Here is a 19,459-nt window from a genome sequence, read left to right as displayed (position 1 = left end):
CACTAAAATGAATCATGATCTATTGGGCTGTACCTGGCTGTGTGTGTATTTTTCAAATGACTAACTCTTCTCTTCACCGGTCAAAACATTTGTGGATAAGAACACAACAAATACCTTATGGGTGCCGATAAGGTATCGTTTTATGAGCTGCTTGTGAATCATTTTGAGTCTTTCAACACACAAATCATTCAAATGCCATCTTAGTTTTTTATGTTCATATGAAATACATAGTTTAATAATCAAATACATTCATAACATCAACAACATACATCAAAGACAGTCAATATGTTTCCATCAGGTGCTGCTTCACATTTACGGTCTAAATCATTCACACACAAAAAAAACATACAGCACGCTGTTATTTTTCTGAAATTGTTAATGAATTAATCCTTAAATAATGAATGGATACCATCTGACACTATACACAGGATCAATCACTTAATCACATCAAGCACACACACACACACACACACACACACACACACACACACACACACACACACACACACACACACACACACACACACACACACAGTCAAAGCTAACAGTTGGTTTCATTTTCTTGCTGGAAAGGTAGATCATCTTCACTGGCCAAATGTAAATACAAACTTCCGTCTGTCTTTGAACGCACATCTGCTTCTCTGTGGAAATGTAGCGAACCTACAAAAAAATACATATTGAGAGGTAGAACATGTTGAATAACATTCACACTGAATCGGGTGTGACCGAGATATGCATCTGTCTTATCAGCAACAACTTGCATCTCTAGGGCATGTATGTATTGTTTTGAAACAACATGGAGACTTGTTCCTGCCTGCGTGAGTGTAACTTACAAGGGCCTTTTTCAGCCTCTGAACGAGGCTGCATGCAGACAGGAGGGAAGTCTCCGAACATAACAACCATCACCTGCAGTAGGCTCACAAGGTCACATTCACTCTAATAGGGGAAAGGAAACCACACATGAAATATGTAAAGCTTCAAACTACACTGTTCTACTCGTAACATAATGCCATTGTCTATCTCTTTTTACACACAGACTATAGTAAAATAGATAATAGTACAATATATCATTTAAATTCTCACATTCCACTCCTCCAGGTAAGGCAGCATGACTTCACAATTGCTGGAGATATACTTTCCCCTGATGACCATCATATCACATGAGGGTCTGACATAGCAGATGGGAGCAGTTTGGGGATAGCTTTCCTCAATCCACAGGCAGACAGGAATGTTGTAGGTCTTGTCTTGTATATATAAGAACAGGGGAAAAGGGAATTATATCTTGAAAATTCTGAGAGATTATGAGCTTTATCGGACTTATTTTTTAGAATCTAATTGTTCAAAATCCACATCTGAGTCAACTTTTGATTAAAATCAAACTGCTTACAAACAGTAAAACATGCAAAGTCATTGTTACCTTGGAACTTGACAGGAATGGTTCCGGTTAAACTCATCAATTTTTTTGTGGTTCCATCATTGTAAACTGAAATAATGGAAAGACGGACAATATCATTTAGAACCCTTGTTGAATTTGTCTCAGGTTGAATATGTTTAGAAACAATTGATCGCTGTTATTTAGCTTCTTACCATATCGATCCATCCTGGGCACGAGGCTTTGGAAGTGAGTCAAAGCAACATGTATTTCATGGGACACATGTTTGTGAAAATATGTCTTCAAAATAATAGAACAAACAACAAACACTGAACAGAATATACGCAGATTTTACAATGTGTTTGATTGTGAAAGAACAGAGTCTAATTTCAATTGTTGATGATTATTCTTACCTTAGGGAGCATTTTCCGAATGTCGCTCTTATAGTATGGCATGATTACTGTTTATCCAAAAGGAAAATATCTTTTCAGTGTACCTTTTCGATCACCAACACTCACCAATGGTGGCTTTCTGTCTGTCTTAGGTAAATGGATAACCGCCTCAATTTTATGGCACTTCAGGGCCAGTGACAGAACAGCCTCACAATTATGCAAATCATCTGCCCTAAAAAGCTATAACTAGGCAACATGGCTTGAACAAACAAAACAGGAAAATAACAGTGACTCAATAAATGTGTATTAGTATTATTAATAATATTCATGTGGACCCATCCTTTGGTTGTTGTTTGGTAGTGAAACTGTCTCTTCTCTCGCATCAGGATCAATAAATACACTAAGTCAAACTGATTTAGCTTCTTGCTACTGTATAAGTACTTGTTTAGCTCAGTGCATGAACATGTATTTATATATACATGAAATAATAAGCAAAATTACAAATATGTAATTTTCTATGCCACACCTCATTGAGCTGCTTTTTCTCACGCCACCAGACAGTATGTCCTACATACTTCCTCATTCCTATTCCATTGCTGAAAGGCACCACACCACACCACACCACTACCCCACTCACTCACAGTTTGTCTGTGAAGGAATCATGACTCTTTGGGCAAAGAAATAATTAAAGACTTAAAATGAATATGTGAATACATAAAAAACAGTTCTGTACTTTTCACCTGTGAAACCCAAAACCTCTCGTTTATGGCTCTGCTGATGGTAAAACTCTTGTGTAAACACAACATTATGACCTTTGAACGTTGCATGCCCCAATCAAGTAAACTACACATTACCGTACACTGGATCCTCCCCTTTAAACAGAAGTGCCAGGAACATTTATACAGTTCAGCCGAGTTTACGGCAGTGTTACAGTAAATTACTCCATTTTTACTTTTTGAGTAATTTACTGTACAGTAATTTACTGTAAATTACTCAAAATCCCCTTCCTTCTATGTTTTTTCCTTCTCAAGTATGATACACATAGCAGCCTGCAGGTGGCACCAAATCTTATATTTGAGAGCAACATGATGTAAAAGTCAGATAGTTCAGGGACCAAAGACAAGGTTTTATCTTGACATCTTTATTCCTGTCCTGCAATACATTTGCCACATTTTCGAAGAGTAAATACATCTTAAATAGCTAAAACAGTTGTCATTTTCATAAATTCCTTCCACGCCTCCATCCACATTTTGCAAGGGAGAAACAAGCCCTTGAGCCCACTGTATCCTTGTGCAAAACTCCCTCTGGTCCGTACAGTCTCCGTCATGCTCTCTAGGTTTTCTGACATGTATACTTATTGTTTGCTGGCTGGAGTATGCCTGTGGCAATATGATGCAGATAGTTAATGAAACAGGAATTTGAATACAAAGACTTGTGGAATTCTATGTATTACCATGAATGTACGGTTTAAAGTTTGACAGGGTGAGGACAAGCATACTATCAGGACTGTAATTACATGTTACAAACGTCACACTTTTTTTTTGAGCACAATGGGTGAAAAAATAAAAGTTAGGAACAACACTGCCAAAAGTGGGACCAAGTATCCACTCTGCATTATTACAATATTTTAAATTTGAAACACAAGGCTTCTTTCAAACATATCTAAAGACTCAAAACACATTCACAGTTCATATCCTTCCTCCAAGCCGAGATATGAACACTCAACTGATTTAAAAAACAACTGGACAACCATCCATACTAACCAGACTGATCAGATTTCTTTATGTTGTGTTATGAGTGAACCTTTAACTGTACAAAATCTAATTAGGTTAAAAATAAACATTTTGTTTCCCTTGACAGGAGTTAAAAAGGCAAAAATAACATGAGACGTCTTTCGTGGAAGAAGTCTGGGATTTTCTCTGAGGTTTGCATTTGAAGCGTGTTGCTAAAACCTGCCTGTAGTGTCTGGATTGCTATACATGATCCTACATGACCAATTCTCTGAATTGTTCAAGTATAACCTCGACTTAAACTATCAATTTCTAGTCATCATCACACATTCCAATGTATTGAGAAGGAAACTTCAAAAAGAACATGACGGCAAGACAACCGGGCATAAACTGGGCTCTTAAACTGTTGTTTTACAGTCTCACTAAACAGTCACATTCAGACGCACATTTTTTGACAGAAAACCCCCTTCTTTAAAAATCAGTGTAGTGTTTTCAGGGAATCCAAATTCTATACAGCGCATGTCTAAACTCGGCACACTTCTATTTTTTTTTATTCATTTAGTTGCACACATAATCAAACAAAACAATGCAGCCAGCAGAACACACATTCGTCTCAGGCAGAGCTTGCTGCATACATGAGGTACAAACTAGCTAAAAGATAAGGCGAAGTAAATCCAGAGCAGTCTTTTTCCATTTAGGCAGCAAAGTAATGCAGTTGTGGAGAGCACAAGCTAGTCAGTATTAATTTAACAAAGCGAAGCACTCCCATAACCCAATATCCATCACCTATTACACACTATAGTCCCAGATATACAGTAAATATGGTTCTGACATGAGTAGCACCTGACCTGTTCTTGTTCCATTGCAGAACTGAGGTGGCAGAGAAAGAGGAGCAGTTTGAAGAGAGCATGGTGTGAGGAAAAAACTGAAGTTCGATTCTGAGGCAGGACTTTGTGCGTTACACTCTGCAAAGCTAATTGGTGACTGTTGAGACGTTCCTGGGCCCTGATTCCTGAGCCTTATTATCCAGAAGGAGTAATTCTTGCAATCTAAAAATAGCTATTATCACCATGTGGTAAATAAAAGCTAGACAGCATACACTTACCGAAATAAAATGCAAGAAGAATCAACCTGTTGTCATTTTGTCTAAAACCATAACCCGTCATTGTATGACTGTACAACTACAGAGTTTTCCTCCTATTTCTACAGGCAACCTTCCTACAGATGCAAACCCCTTCCCGAGCCAAATTAAAACAAGTAGCAATGAGAGGTGGTTAATTCCCAAAACTTTGTGTAAATAACCCTATCGCGCCAGAACCTACGTACATTAGCCAATATTATTATTATTCTACAAAGACAACTCTGACTGTAGCAAAGAAAAAACATTTGAAAGGAGAGAAGGCAGATGAATTCTGGAAATTCATCTATCTTTATATCAAGAAATTTCAACTACGTCAGGCAGGTCGTGAAAAATGTCAAGCCAGGTGTCATCTGTAATGAACGCCTTAACCCACATATTGCTCTGTGACTTTCAAATTCTGCAATCACAAACGAAACGTTTCATATGAAAAAAAAAAAAAAAAAAAAAAAGATTTTGTACAGCTAGGCCAACAGTTAAACAACAAATTGTAGTCATTCCCATGTCAGTCTCCACCCCTTGTATCCAGTATAATGAAGGGTCTACTCTACACAGCGATTCAGGGGAAACCAAAGGCAGGTAGAGGGCAATGTGGGGTGGGGGGGAGGGAGTATTCATGTTCCAGTCCTTTCCATTTAGGTCAGTCAGTTCTTCCAGTGGGCAGGCAGGGGGAGTGGAATTAGGCTTTCAAGGTGGCAGGAGGTCAGAGACACCCCCTTTAAGACCAGTGTTGAGACTGAAAACAATAAGTTAGCAGGAAACTTGTTGAGCCATCCAGCGGGACCACACTGGAGTTGACAAAGAGTCTTTAGTGGTGTTGCTCACAGGTCGACACGTGGACCAAAGAAAGGGGCCGGACCGGACTAGTTCAGATAGCCACATAGGCAACAGTCCACATACCCCTTTCCATGAAGGTCTATGGTTCAGTCAGCTCTGGTGGTTTCCTTGAGAGCTTTTGCTTCAATCCTCCTCTTTTTGAAAAAGTTTATATTTCATCATTGAGTTGTTTTAACTTTCTATCTTTAAGTCCATGCTGCCACTACGTGCCGTAGCATTTCTCCTCAACATGCAACAGTCAGCTGGGGAAAGAAATGACAGATGTTAGTGACATTTTATTGTGTCTGGGAAAACTGTGACACAGTGGAAAGTTAAACTGAGGATCCGCATTCATTTTTAGTCACAATGAGAAGTCAAATACAAAAAAAGAAGACATACAGCTTTTAGTATAACAGACCAATTTGGACTTTCCATATCACTGTGTAACTGTCAAAGAATAAAAATACATTTCTTGATATACGTCTCACCTGCATCACGATACCACACAGCGACAGCTCATACAGTCCTGACCGCTCTCGTCAGGTGGGTTCAGCTTCCTCAGCTTATGCTGTCTGATCTCTCTAACCAGTGTGTAGAAGGCGTCCTCTACTCCCTGTAAACACATACACGCCGAAAGGTTGCAGAAAGAGCTGGGCACTTGCAATGGTCAATTTTAATTGGAGTACACTGAAGACACCCCTTGTAAAAGACAGTAAACCTCTCAGGTGTGCTTAACATTGAGAGGCCTGTTAACATCACCATGGCAACTTGAATATTTCAGACACTGTTAATCTCAATATCTTTGTGACTAAAAAGAAGTCAGTCACTTAGTTCTTTACATACTCTTCTGGTTGAATGACGGACTTTCTGCGGGTGCAATGATGAATGCGAGCGCCTTTATGTGCCTCCTTAGTGTGTGACAGTGAGTCAGAGACAGTGGGAGCTGTGCAGCGACTTGTCCTTATGAAGCCTTTCACATACTGGAGCTCTGCTCTCAAGCCAAGGTAACCTGGCTATGAGTCACTGCCTGCGGCATGATAAAATGTTTCCAGCAACACAAATAACATCATACCGCGGGCCATTCGCTGCTCTTCATTGACACGAATACGCGTAAAATGTGTCAAACCACAGAGCCCATACTGGGACACTGTGATAACTTGTTTACTACAGTATGATGGAGCACAGGCTGAGTTAAAATCTACATAAAATCTGAATTTTGTGGCTTGCAAAGATGGGAGGAAAAATGAACTTCTCGGAGAAATGAAATGAATGAGGTCCAGCGTGTATGATGAAGCGGCATGCAGCGGTGAGGTTGCAGATATCAACCACTGAATACCCCTCGGCTTACTCCTCCCTCTTAAAACTGGGGTATCTTTCAGGACCATCGACTCGTCTACTTTCGGAGCAACGAAATTCAGACGGTGGACCTTCAGCAATGTTGGGAAGGTTACTTTTGTAATGTGATGGGTTGTAGATTACTGGCCCTGTTATTTCGAAATTAGCAATTATCCTGAAAAATGTGATAACTAAAGTAACTTATTTAATTTGATGACTTTTAGAACAAATGTTTTAACCAAAGTATGATTATTTTTTTTTTACCAATCAATCGCTGCCTGCTCTAGATGGGAATGAAGCTTGTGTGTGTGTGTGTAATGTGTCTTTAGGCGCTTTTCAGTCCAACGAGAGCTGAGCGGAAAGCAGACACCTTAGTCTTTCAGAAACATGGCAGACTATAAAGATATGGAGGGCTCATCCTAAGGTAATAAAAACAAAACTATTCTTAATTTTAGGAGACTTTACACTAATGAAACATGTATTATATTGTATTCCATTTCTCCCAATAAATCCTTATGAATCCAACACACTTTACCTTTAAAGGTTATTTGAAATACCAAAGGGAGAGAGAAAGAAGAAAGTGAATATATGGTGTTGTGGGTGTGTGCTGCTTGCTCACTGCCTACCTGTCGTGTTTTGGCAGAGGTCTCGATGTAAGGGATGCCGTAAGAGCGGGCGAGTTCCTGGGCTTGCCTTGTGTCCACCGTGCGTGCAGGGAGGTCACATTTGTTTCCCACAAGCACCATTGGGACATCATCTGAGTCCTTTACACGTTTGATCTGTTCTCTGTGAATTGCAGAAAAAAGAAAATGTCCATTAGTTGACATTCAATTCCGATTCCGATTCAACTGTATTGTCATTGCACATAGTACTGTGACAATGAAATATAGTTTGCATCTGTCCAGGATGAAAAAGAAGCAGTTAAGGTGCAGTGCAGTGTGGTGGATAATATGATATAGATAGTATAGACAGTATGGACAGTATAATATTATTGTACTGTATGTACTCTTGCAAAACTCTGGCTGTTTCCTGAACCCAAACCCAGCACTGCTCTAGGCACAGTGACATATCTCTTGCCTGGGATCCTCCCTGCTTCATAAACAACAGCAGCTCCACCACTGGAGAGCGATACACCCAGGGAGCTCTAGGACCCTGAGGAAGAGCCAGAGCCCGCCGGTGCTGGGCTGTGCTGCACTGCTGAAGGAGGGATGTGGAGAGGAAGGGAGGGAGGGGGAAGGATGGACAACAGGCAGCCGGCGAACAGCATTACCTCATCACTACAGCAGCCAGCGCCAAACGCTAGGCAGCCAGGGAGAACTGACTGAGAGGAGTGGGTCAGATCAATCTATCAGCTCAGCCCTTCTTCTCCCTAAGCCACAGTGCAGCAGGATGCATCCGCTACAGTCAGCCCTGCCCTGCAGTCAACACTGCAAATGGTGTTCATGACCACAGTTGATCCGAGTCTTGATGTCAAAGCAGACAGGTTTCAACCATTGCCTTGTTTATGTGTTTGAGGCAGCTATTTATAAGTCTAGCCAAGCATATTAACAATGACAGTAAACAATAAAAAGACAATATAGTCTTGGTGCATTCGGTCTAATAATGCTGGCTAGTTTAAATAAAATAAAAAATCAAGATGCATTGCCCGGTTGTATGTAGGTATCATGCTAGTATGTGCCAACAGTGGACCAGAGGTTTTGCAGAAATGCCTCTGACTGTTTTGATCAGCAAAACCGACCACATATCTTTAAAAAAAAAAAAAAAAAGAACTCAACATTCTAGCGTCCAACGAAGGATCCCTGCATGAATCCACAAGTTACACAATGGTTGGATGGAAAAAGGCTGTACTGCAATGGCAGCAAGCCAAACAAATGTGAACGTAAGAAATAAAAAGAAACAACCTGCAAACCTGTAGAGGCGGTGGCAAAGTTAATATGCAGCCTTTTTTTACTTGCCACGTGCAAGACTGGCAAGTGGGTGCCTAATGTGACGAGAAAGACAAAATGTGGCAAAGAGAGCAAACACTGTCATCTCCAGCTGAATCTATCCCCCTCCCCCTCTTTTCTCCTTCCCTGTCCTTGAAAGTGCTATACCTCTCTCCGCTCCTCTAATTGAGTCAGGATCGATTTCATTGGCATCGTGCTGTAATCCTCCAGTTGGGGGCTAAGCTTTCTTTAGCCGTGTTAAACGCTACAGCATGACATCACCCAACTACTGCAGCGAGCTGGCACGCATACGTATACACACCCCTCTCTATCAAGACCTCATGGGAGTCCCTGCAACACACACTGAATATATACACAGAAGCTTAGAAGAGAAGTAACAGACATGACTTTGTCTCTGTCCTCCGCCCCAACTGTTCTGATCACGGGCAACAACAGATTTCACAATGCTCTACATCAATGTCACAATTTGTGGTGCCCCTGCAGCCCTAAACCCAAACCCTCTTTCTCCGCCTCACTCTTCTACACACCTGTACTGGTGAATGTCCTCAAAGGACTTGGTGTTGTTGATGGCGAAGACACAGAGGAAACCTTCCCCTGTCCTCATGTACTGATCCCTCATGGCGCTGTACTCCTCCTGACCTGCAGTGTCCAGGATGTCCAGCAGGCAGGTCTCCCCATCAATCACAACCTGTTTCCTGTAAGAGTCCTGTAGAAAAAAGGGGGAAAGTCAGAGATTGGGTGAGGTGGTAAAAATGTATGGGTGAGCAATCTGTATTGAAAGTCAGATACCAAACAGAGGGCTCAGGTGGAATTTGAGGCAACTGTGGGTCACTGAGGTCGTTACATCATTTGCCACTCCATACTGAGCAGCACGTCCATATATAAAACACAGAGATGTGATGTTGATTGATTGTCTATCAACTGCTATTTAACAATTCACTGTCCAATTCCAGGTGAAATTAACAACTAGAGATCAGAAGAGCAGGGTATCGGAGCCAATGTTTAGCCTTCCAACACGCAGCCACAAAAACACGGAGTGCTGTCCCTTTGTTTGTCAGAGCATAGGGGCCAGGAATGCCAATACACAAAAAGGACATTGTCTGGCTAGAGGCAGGCGTGGTGAGAAAGAGAGGGATAGAATGAAGGAAGAAGAGAGGAGAAAACATTCTGACTGACTTTGCTCTTCTCTTCACAATGTCTGCAATATTTTTTGATGTATTGTTTTCATCAATAGAACCACGAATTACAGCAGCGCACATTCTTGAAAGAAAATTAGGATTTATTTTCAAGCCTGATCGTTTGGAGAATTGAAACAGACATTTGATTCATTCAATTACATTGAATTAACTTGCTTTAGACCGAGCTGTCTTCTCAGTATAGTGCCCAGACAATATTGTTCAGGAGTGACTGTGGGGTTGGACTTTTGGATAACCTTTTTTTAATTATTGCATGCACACAGATGTAAAAGTGATGCAAAAATACAAGGGGGAGCTAGAAATTATTAATAATAAACAATAATATCAACTGTCGTTTACCTTCCAACCCCAACACCCAAGCTGTCTCCCATGAGAATAATGTGTAGAACATGAACATGTGCAGAACAAAGGAGATTCATACCTCTATGGTTGGGTCATATTCATCCACAAAGTGGTTCTGGATGAGCTGAATGGTGAGTGCACTCTTGCCCACGCCTCCAGCTCCCACCACCACCAGCTTATACTCCGTCATCTTTGCCGCTGCTGTTCACCACACAAACACCACTGCTGGAGGGGAGAAAGAAAGGTGCAGGTTAGCACAGACAAGAAGCATACTTTGCTGGGTTTGAGCAGAACAAGAGACACAGGCAATCTATTCTCTGCCACTGGACTGCTATGATGCGGCCCACAACCATTTCTGCCCAGTGGTTAGAAACATCAGTGCTTTTTGTGCGTGTGTGTGTTCTACAGTGAGTGTGTGTGGTGGGAGCGAAGGTTGAGACCCTCAAAGGGGAATGTGAAAAATATGCTAAAGGTACTCAGTGTTCCAAGGCCCTCCCGCTCAGTGTGAGCAGCAGAGTGTGTCTGAGACAGCGAGGGAGAAACAGAAGGGGCATGGCACTGGTCCTCGTCACTGAGACTTCACAATACAGGTGCCTTCCTTTGAACAGACGGTGGCAGACGCCAGAGCAAAATTAAAATGTCAAGTTAAATGTGTAAAAAGTTAAATTTCTTTCAAAAGCATCTGCATCATATTTATTTCAAACATCACTTTGCACAATTACTAACAAAGCTAGGCTTTTTTGCGATGAACTGCTGTTTCTAATCCATAGTAACAGAACGAGAAGCCAAAAAAGGTTTTTATGACTTCAGGTGTGCCTACAGTTGTCCCTCGTGGATCAAGCGAAGCCACTTAAGAGGCCGAGTCGATGTAGCAGGGCTGCCCTGACTATAAATCAAGGCATGTTATTAAAGAAACTGGTCTGTCTCTTGGGAAAACATAAGTGATGTCCATTTTCTGAAGGTTAAAATGTATACAACATATGTGAAATTCACATTAACATAATGTCATGGACCTCGAGGGTAACTGAAAGCATTAGAGGACAAGTAGAGCAGTTCTGAAATGGACAGGTACAATGTTAAGGACTTGGAAAGACATAAACAATTCTGCTTGATTATCAGAAAAAACATAGAAAACTTGGTTAGCTTAAAAAAAAAAAAGCCTTTAAATGTGCATTTTAAACTCACAGTGCTTAACATTAAAGAAACCATTTATCAACAGCAGGTTTTGGAATAATCTAGTCGTGAATGAGTATGTTCTCAGTTCAAGAATGGTTGGTATGCACCTTCATCAACATAGCAGATTAGCAGTGAAGAACAACTCGTATGGATTTTACCAGAATGACGACACCTCCAACAAAAATGTGTGAATTTGCAGAACATGCCAAACATGCCATCACAATGCCAACTATCGAGCCAGCTGCAACCACACATGCGGCCACAGAAGACAATACAAAGACACACACAGAGAGATCCCCTGACATCACCAGCACCCTTACAACATTGATGGCCAGTGAAATTCCAGGCATGTTGAATCAACGGTTAACAAAAGTAGTCACATGGGTGTGTCAACTACATACAGTGCCAAAGTGTGACTCAGCTATTTGCAAAATGTACCACAAAGTAACCAAATCTATGACCCAAACATGACCTGATACCAGCCCTCTGGTAGACGTGATGGTACATGAGTCAGAATCAGAAAGAAGTGAGGCCATCATGGAGACTTTGCGAGATGACCAAACCTAAGGCTTACCACATTCATACTGGAATCCCATTGCGTAAGCGCAGGAGCTTCCCGCGGTTAGAGCTTCAGTTTGACATCATGCAACAATGAGTGGTCGGGTGATGTCATCAAAGCAATGTCATCTCTGGTATCAAAAGTCAGAGGAAAATCACTGAAATTCCTGAACCTCCCAGGAGGTGCAGTTTAGTTTCACTTTCAGTTTAACAGTAGTGACCAGAAACTCCACTTTTGGCATTTTAATACACTTGCTTTTTGAATTTAATCAAACAATGTTTTTGCACATAATAAATTACATCTGAATCGTATTAAACCGTTAAGACATCTGCATCAGCCCAAAGTCGTCTTAAAAATCTCTTCCTCAAAAGTAGTCCGTCTCCTGTCCCGTAGTTTAGAGTAGAATAAGGTCACACAGGGTTAAACATCTTGGTCTGTTCATCGACAAGAGTCTCGTTCTCTTGCTAAATGTTCCTTAAGTGAGCTCAAGAAGAAAATCACTAACCCACCCCACCTGCTAGAGTGTGCAATCAATCTGTCAGGATTTCAGGGGCACCACAGGTCACATGTGCTGTTTTACCTTTTCCAGGGCATCAACTGCCATCCCTAACATTAAGTGCACTCCAACGTAGCTCTGTTACGCAAATGTCTTGCTCACTACAGAGCAGTGGAGCCTGAGCAGAACTCATACATATCCTCTTATTTGGGATTTGTCTCCCAATGGAGCACACACACAGCTGGAGTGAATCTTAAACTCAACTAAGAGAAAGATACAAGCAACAGGTGACATGAATACAGCCTCTGGACAGTATAATAGAAGGACAACAAACAAAGCATCCAAAGAAGAGTCAAACATAACAGAAATGCACCTATAACTGTCTCTGGCAGAATGGCCATGCACCTCTGTTAAAATGTTGTTTTAATTGTGCCTGTACGGCGTTTGACTGTGCTGATGTGAGTACATACTACGATTAGCCGAGACTAAGGCTGCCTCACTGATGTTAATGATTGACAGAGAAAGGCAGACCTGCTAACCGAAGACAGACTTCTAGCTGCTCTCATTCAATGACAGACAGACAGACAGACACACACAGACGCGCGTTCCTGCAGCCCATAAGCTACTGCTCGCCTTAACGGAACAGGTAGCTCTGAACACCGTCACCAATTTCAACAATGGCCTCCTTGTAGAAACACCCTCACTGCCATAGCTCTCAAGCACAACAGGAAGGGAAGTATACTGACTCTTCCATCTTGTGGCCAAACATTTAGCTTCCCCTCCCCTCACTGTAAATAAATCAACCTGGTACACAGTGCAGCCCGCCCTGGTTGGAGTACAGAGATCGTGGCAGAGCCACAGAGCCAGCCGCGCTCCTCACAGCCTCCTTTAACCAAATAAACAGCAGCTGTGCGGAGAGACTTGTGCTGGGCAGACAGCCGCTGGAACACCTTTTGGTCACTCTAGACAACGAGCCCAACCCAGAGCAAGGACACCAGAGCTGGCTTAATATGATGACACAACATAACGCGTTAAACTATAGATTGCTCACTGGGATTAGAGAAAGTGGTCTTTCAGGTGATGACGAGTGTACCGTGTTTTTTCATCTGTGATTGATAGACAGACACATTTAGCTTTGGCAGATCAAAAATTCAGTCTTGGTGCGGCCGTACTTGGGTTTCAAATATTAAAATTAGGCGAACGTTATTATTGTTAATTCATTTTCTGTCGGTTGCCTAACTAATTGATTAATTGAGTGATGGTTTTCACAATAGCATAGGTTACACACAATTAATAAAAGTAAAGTACATACATACCCCTAAATCTTACTGTTACTCTTAATGTTTAAGTTTGGTGCCTGCTTCACTAGTATGCCAAGGCAATGATAAATGCTCATCATGACATATTTATGCATTCAAATACATTTTAATAACCAATATGTGTTGAAATGTACCAACACCTAAATCCTAATTTGAAGCCTGTTCTAAATTGTCAAGGAACTTTTATGCTAATAAAGTGTACTAAACTGAACAGATAAGCTGAAAAATGTACGACAGACACAAATAAACAGAAAAAGGAGATTGACACCTGCACTCCCTCACATACCCACAGATTTCCAGATTCAGACACACTGGCCACAGTTCTTCAACATATCCAGATCTCAAGTGTACACCTGCCAAACGATTGAAATTTACAGCCTACAATGCGAATTCAACACTCCCGCGGCCGCTACTGGGAGACTGGAAGAAGGAAAAAACAGACAACTGTGCCATCTCTTCTAAAACTAGGCCAAGTCAGCAGCTGATTAATAATCCACACATACATATGGAGATGAATAGCTAAATTAATCATTGATAGTGATGCTGTCGCTTTCCAGGAGCCACTTGTTGTCAGTAAGGCTCATCCAGAGCTGGTCTTTGTGCAGATAGAGAGGAGGGAAGAGGACACAGCCGCTGGGAATCACAATCAATCTTTTTACATGTCATCCACATCATGGAGATGAAGCATTTGTCAACTTTTTGTCAAACTTATTATGTATAGAAATCTGTACCCACAATTGATCCCGCCCCTGTAATGGCGTCTGACTTCCATATTGTACAGTAATAACTGTCGGTGCATGGTTAACCTGCACATTTTTTTATTTGCCCAAGAAAGTGCATCTGTGAAAACATTACATACAAGCATGATGAGGTCCCGCAACGTGACTTGCACTACCCAGCCAGCTCGATTAAGGTGAACAGAGTAACTTCCTGCTATCACTGATCCAAATACTCGACTCAGAGAGTCTGGTCGCTGTATCATCTACAAGTCAGTGACATATTCCTTCCCAAAGACCCAATAATCTTTGCGTGGCTTTTCACTTTTTGATAAAGGAGCACTATAAAGTATGTCTGTGTTTAGGGTTATTTATAGCTTGCCACCTCCAGCCTGGGAAATTAACAGTTCGTTTTGAAACCCTAGAACCCCGCCTGGACCAAGAGGATAATCTTACATGACAGCTTACGGAGGTTGCAAGTATGGAACAGCGAGAGGGGTGATGGGAGGAGAGTGGCTGAGGGCAAGGGAGGAAGAGGGCTACTTTTACAATATGCCAAGGCAGAGAAAACTTAAGGGAGGGGTCGACCTGGGAACTGAAAAATGTATTCGGAAATCCAAAATGAAAATGCTTTTTCATAGCTAATTCAGATGCATGGCTCTGATCACCACTGTCAATACACACCTTTCACTTTAAAACACATGATGTAAGACGCAGGGCACATGAATGGCCATATTCACCAACATGCATTCTGCTCTCCATTAAAATTCTTAATTGGTTAAAGAATCCATACTCGCAGAGCCACAAGCCCACTGCAGAGATAATAGATTTTTAATGGAGCAATGATGGTAAGAAGACCCTCTCGAGGGAGGTATCACGGTCGAATCCTGAGACTCCAAGACCCCCCACCCGCTCTCCAATGACATCATCCTCCTAAACAGCATCCAAACATAAGTGTTGACCGGCAGCTGAGGAATCACTTCTACTCTCTGAGGCCAATGAAACACAAGTAAGTGAGGACTTCAAGCAATTCTTATGAAGTCTATCAATTCAGTTATAAATCTAGTTACCAGACTATAAGCCTTTAAAACAGCACTGTCCATTAAAGACCTTGTCAAGGGTGGGAAGCCAGAAAAAATCCCCAAACTTGAATGAAACAGATTTTGCTCAGAGAATCTTCAGAGAAAATCCCTTAATAAACAATTCCTCCACCCCACATTTTCTCCCTTACAAACATTTATAGAAAGAGTTTCTGTGTGCATCTGTGTATATGTGCATTCTTAAACAAGCTGCTCTTAAAGGCACCCGACTACAAGTGACCTTTTACCCACTCGGTCAGTCTTTCAGTTTCTCGGGTTGGGTGAGACGTTGGAGGCAGCAGCAGAGATGAAAAGGCCAGCTGACCTCCACACAAAGACCTACTAGTTAGAGGAGCCATGGAGCTTATCATCACACACCAAATGAAAATCATCAGTGGTGTTATCATTTTTATTGTTTATTTTTACAAAATCAGAATAATGAGTGAATCTTGTCCAGTTGTTTTAGTTTGAGAGTGCACCTGAAAACACTCTGAACAGAAAGCTTATTGTGGGTCACATAACATTAGCTAGCAGTCAACTTGTAGAAGATCGCACCAAATGTTCAGTTAATTAATAATTAAAACCAACCTCCCTCACCTAAACGCGTCGGGGCAATAACCCCATTTATTGCACGTTTAGAATGGCTCATTTTCTTAGGTTTAGCAATATGGAGAAAATCTAAATCTCTTTTTTCTTTAAACACCGTGTTACTGATATTGTAGTGGCTGACCATCGGTGCTTCCACAAAAATATTTCCAGAATGACATTTTTGATAAATAATAATCAGCAATGCGTATATTGGAGCTGCCCCATGAAAGTTGGCGACCCCTGAGTCTATAAAGAACTCTGTGCTCTTGTGAACAATGTGGTGCTCTAGAGATAGGAATGGTGATGAAAAGTCAAAAAAAGTCTCACCCACAAAGCTGGAAAACGGAACGGGTCAGAGTTTCAAGTCGGGTGAGGAGAGGCCACCCATTGACAGTCCCGCCCAAAGCGAGCACTAAGCCCATGGCAATTATGGGCAAGGAGTGCTGTAAAGACCATTACCCAGTGCCTTTCCGAGCAGACGTAGAGCTGGTGGCGGTGTACCGCCATGGAGGAGCAAAGGTCCCACGATGGCACCTCCACACACACACAGACACACACATACACGCACACAAACTCTCCCCGGGCCAAATGCTGATGTAAAAATATGTTTGGTTCTTTATGAAACGGTGGACACAGGCAGGCCACGTTTGCCTGTGTTAATGTGGTCAAAACCATCACTAAGAGCAATGCCAATGGATTTTCGAATTCTCAAATTGTCTTAATGCAAAAAATATATATACAAATAGTCAAATCTTTAACATGAACAGCCAAATCGGATTGGATTTTTTGATTTGGTTACAGCCCTATGATTTGGTATGGCAAATTTGGAGCGACTGTGACTCAGTGGTTCGCATTTCGGTCTTTCAATCAGAGAGTCGGTGGTTCGAGCCCCGGCTCTGCTATTACATGTCGATGTGTCCTTGAACAACACACTTAATCCCGAATTGCTCCCCGTTGCTGAGTCTACGGTGTATAGAGCAAAATATAAGTTGCTTTGGATAAAAGTGTCAGCTAAATGTAATGTAACACAATAACTACTCTGGTAAATTCAGTTAATTACTTCACAATCATGTAACCTTAAAAACCGGGAAGGCAAACTTATGACATATAAAAAAAAAAAAATCGAAAATAATATTCAGCCTCATAATACAACATTGATATCAGTACCTAGCTCGACTTTCACCCTGCCAACGGGTACAATCTAAACCTCCAGGAAGAGCGCCAGGCATTGAAGCAGATTTTACAAAGTGGCCAAATGCTGAAATTACAATTCCAGTGTCCATCACGTGTTGCCAAAAATATTTTTTCCCATGGATTAACATAGGGAAAGAAACATCAGTAACTATTTTTAGATTTTTTTTTTTAGGTAAACAAACTTCCCAGTATGAACACATAAATAAACCATATTTAAATCATGAGGTCATAGAAGTTGAAAGTTGTCTGGGTCCACTTTAACAGAGGAAATACCACAAAAATGTAACCACTTACAAAAACAAAGTATGCACAAAAGCATATTATATGCATAAAGATCCTACCCTATCGATAAGTCTCAAAATGACACATTTACCTCGGGGGTGAAAATTGTATGAGAAGTTGCAAATTCTTGGTCTCCAGAAGAGTCACACTTATTTTGGCAAGCGGCTGGGCACCACCCCGGCTACAGCTGTCTAGAGAAAGGGACAGGAGATTAACATCACACCTCTAACACTGGCTGGACCTTCTCTAGCTGCTTTCCAGCTGCCTAAATGCTTGCCTTAATTATGAACAACGCAACCAACGCTGATGTCACATTCACACGACTGCCACTGGACCCCTAATACCGGAAGTAGTCTTGTGTACTCCATCCTTTATGACCACTACATGAGCAATACATAGTTATACATGCTACTCATGTGCTTTGGACAGCAACAGTGATGTTGTGGTGGAAAGTAAAAAAAAAGAGGAGACATGGACAGCAGTCAGTCACAATCATATGCCAATAAACCAACAATAAACACAACAGTTGCTTTGTTTTAAGGCTCTAACCTGAATGTTACTACAAATTTGAGTGATGAATAGGATGATTTCTACCAAATATGTAGGTCAGCTTAGAATGGGTAAATTGTTTCCTCTAGTGTAACAGCCCCTAAGGCCATATTTTTTTTGAATGATGGAAAATTAAAGATGTCTTTGCCATCTTTCCCCTTTTCAAACTCAATAAACAGTTTGAAACAGCGAGCTTCCAGAGTATAAATACGTCCCAGTCAGCTCTATAAATGCCTTGTAATGGAATCTAACTTCCGCAGTGATACATTCAGTTTTCACTCAGTGTGACGGGGCGTCACCCTAACGTACTCGTCTGTGTGGCCACTATCGGCAGCGGCAACCTCGTACAGTGTCTTTACGATGGTCTAAAAAAACATAATAATAATAAAAAAAATACATGCGGCAGAAAGTAAATCCCCCCGCTATTGCTCACATTTGCATACCTTCGGTTTCCCTTTCTAACCGAGATGATGGGGAAACCCACGGGCGCTGTGAGGTTTTTTCCTCCCATAACCAAGTTAATGTTACAGCACCCGAACTCAAGGGAGACTGTTTATCACAACAGATAAACCCGAGGTGTGGGCGACATCCACGAGCTGTGCGACGCCGTCAAACGTTACGTGGAGCCCGGGACTTGAACGCAACCCATGAGTTGTTGAGCTCGGCAGATAAAAAAAAAAAAAAACTCGCCGGACGGAGCGGTGAATTAAAATGCAATGATAGCTAGCTAACGTGTTTAAACTGTGGACCGCAATCCCCAGCGGTGCCCCCTCCCAAAAATGTTTTAAAAAATTGAAAGCTTTTTTTTTTTTGAAGCGGTACCATTAGGACAAAAACAGTCACACTGCCAACATATTTCGGACACAGGAATGTGAGCTGCATACTTACAACAAGCAGAGGTCTAATTAGCTGCAAGAGCGACGTACCGGAGAAGAACAAGAAGAAGAACAAGAAGAAGAAGAAAAAATCTTTCAACTCTGTTGCCTCTCCGCTGTATTCAGAAGGACACAAAATGTTCTTGGTCCGCTTCCCGCCGTCTTCGGATATATACACCTTATTATATCCGATAAAGTGTTCAGTTTTCAGTAGCTACAATGCACCGAGGCATTCATTGGTTATGGGTAAAATGAGCCCGCGTTGAACAATGTGCTTCCACAGAGAGCAGCGGGGATGAGGAGTGTCGAGCCCACGCCCAGCTCTATCAAACATAGAACCGCCCCGGTTCCATGCATGT

The 19,459-nt window shown here is 41.6% G+C and overlaps 1 protein-coding gene across 6 annotated transcripts; it reads right to left on the bottom strand.

Moving 5' to 3' along the window:
* Positions 1-2,900: 2,900 nt before the first annotated feature.
* On the bottom strand, positions 2,901-19,384 carry LOC137803869 (GTPase HRas). Of its 6 annotated transcripts, none has more exons than XM_068602677.1 (7): positions 19,114-19,384; positions 17,768-17,867; positions 10,347-10,492; positions 9,257-9,435; positions 7,410-7,569; positions 5,937-6,061; positions 2,901-5,711 (listed from the first exon to the last, which is right to left on the bottom strand). In XM_068602677.1, the coding sequence occupies exons 3-6, from the start codon at positions 10,455-10,457 to the stop codon at positions 5,942-5,944; spliced, it is 570 nt and encodes a 189-aa protein (XP_068458778.1). In that variant the 5' UTR covers positions 10,458-10,492; positions 17,768-17,867; positions 19,114-19,384; the 3' UTR covers positions 2,901-5,711; positions 5,937-5,941. The 6 variants fall into 6 exon arrangements, with proteins under 6 accessions (XP_068458778.1, XP_068458782.1, XP_068458780.1 ...); XM_068602681.1 differs by having other exon boundaries at positions 10,347-10,489; XM_068602679.1 differs by having other exon boundaries at positions 19,152-19,384.
* Positions 19,385-19,459: the final 75 nt, after the last annotated feature.

The sequence above is a fragment of the Clinocottus analis genome, unplaced genomic scaffold, assembly GCF_023055335.1.
Source record: "Clinocottus analis isolate CAN_PGR_092001 unplaced genomic scaffold, fCliAna1.0.p SCAF_6, whole genome shotgun sequence".
In the NCBI taxonomy this organism is placed as follows: domain Eukaryota; kingdom Metazoa; phylum Chordata; class Actinopteri; order Perciformes; family Cottidae; genus Clinocottus; species Clinocottus analis.
Note: the sequence above shows the minus strand (reverse complement) of the source record. Positions and strands in the feature narration are given on the sequence as shown.

Coding starts and splice junctions, on each gene's coding strand:
- LOC137803869 (XM_068602677.1), bottom strand. CDS start 10,457: ATGACGGAGTATAAGCTGGTGGTGGTGGGAGCTGGAGGCGTGGGCAAG. Junction 7,570..9,256: donor GAGGACATTCACCAGTACAG/GTGTGTAGAAGA, acceptor TGCAATTCACAG/AGAACAGATCAAACGTGTAA. Junction 6,062..7,409: donor CCTCTGCCAAAACACGACAG/GTAGGCAGTGAG, acceptor ATGTGTTTACAG/GGAGTAGAGGACGCCTTCTA.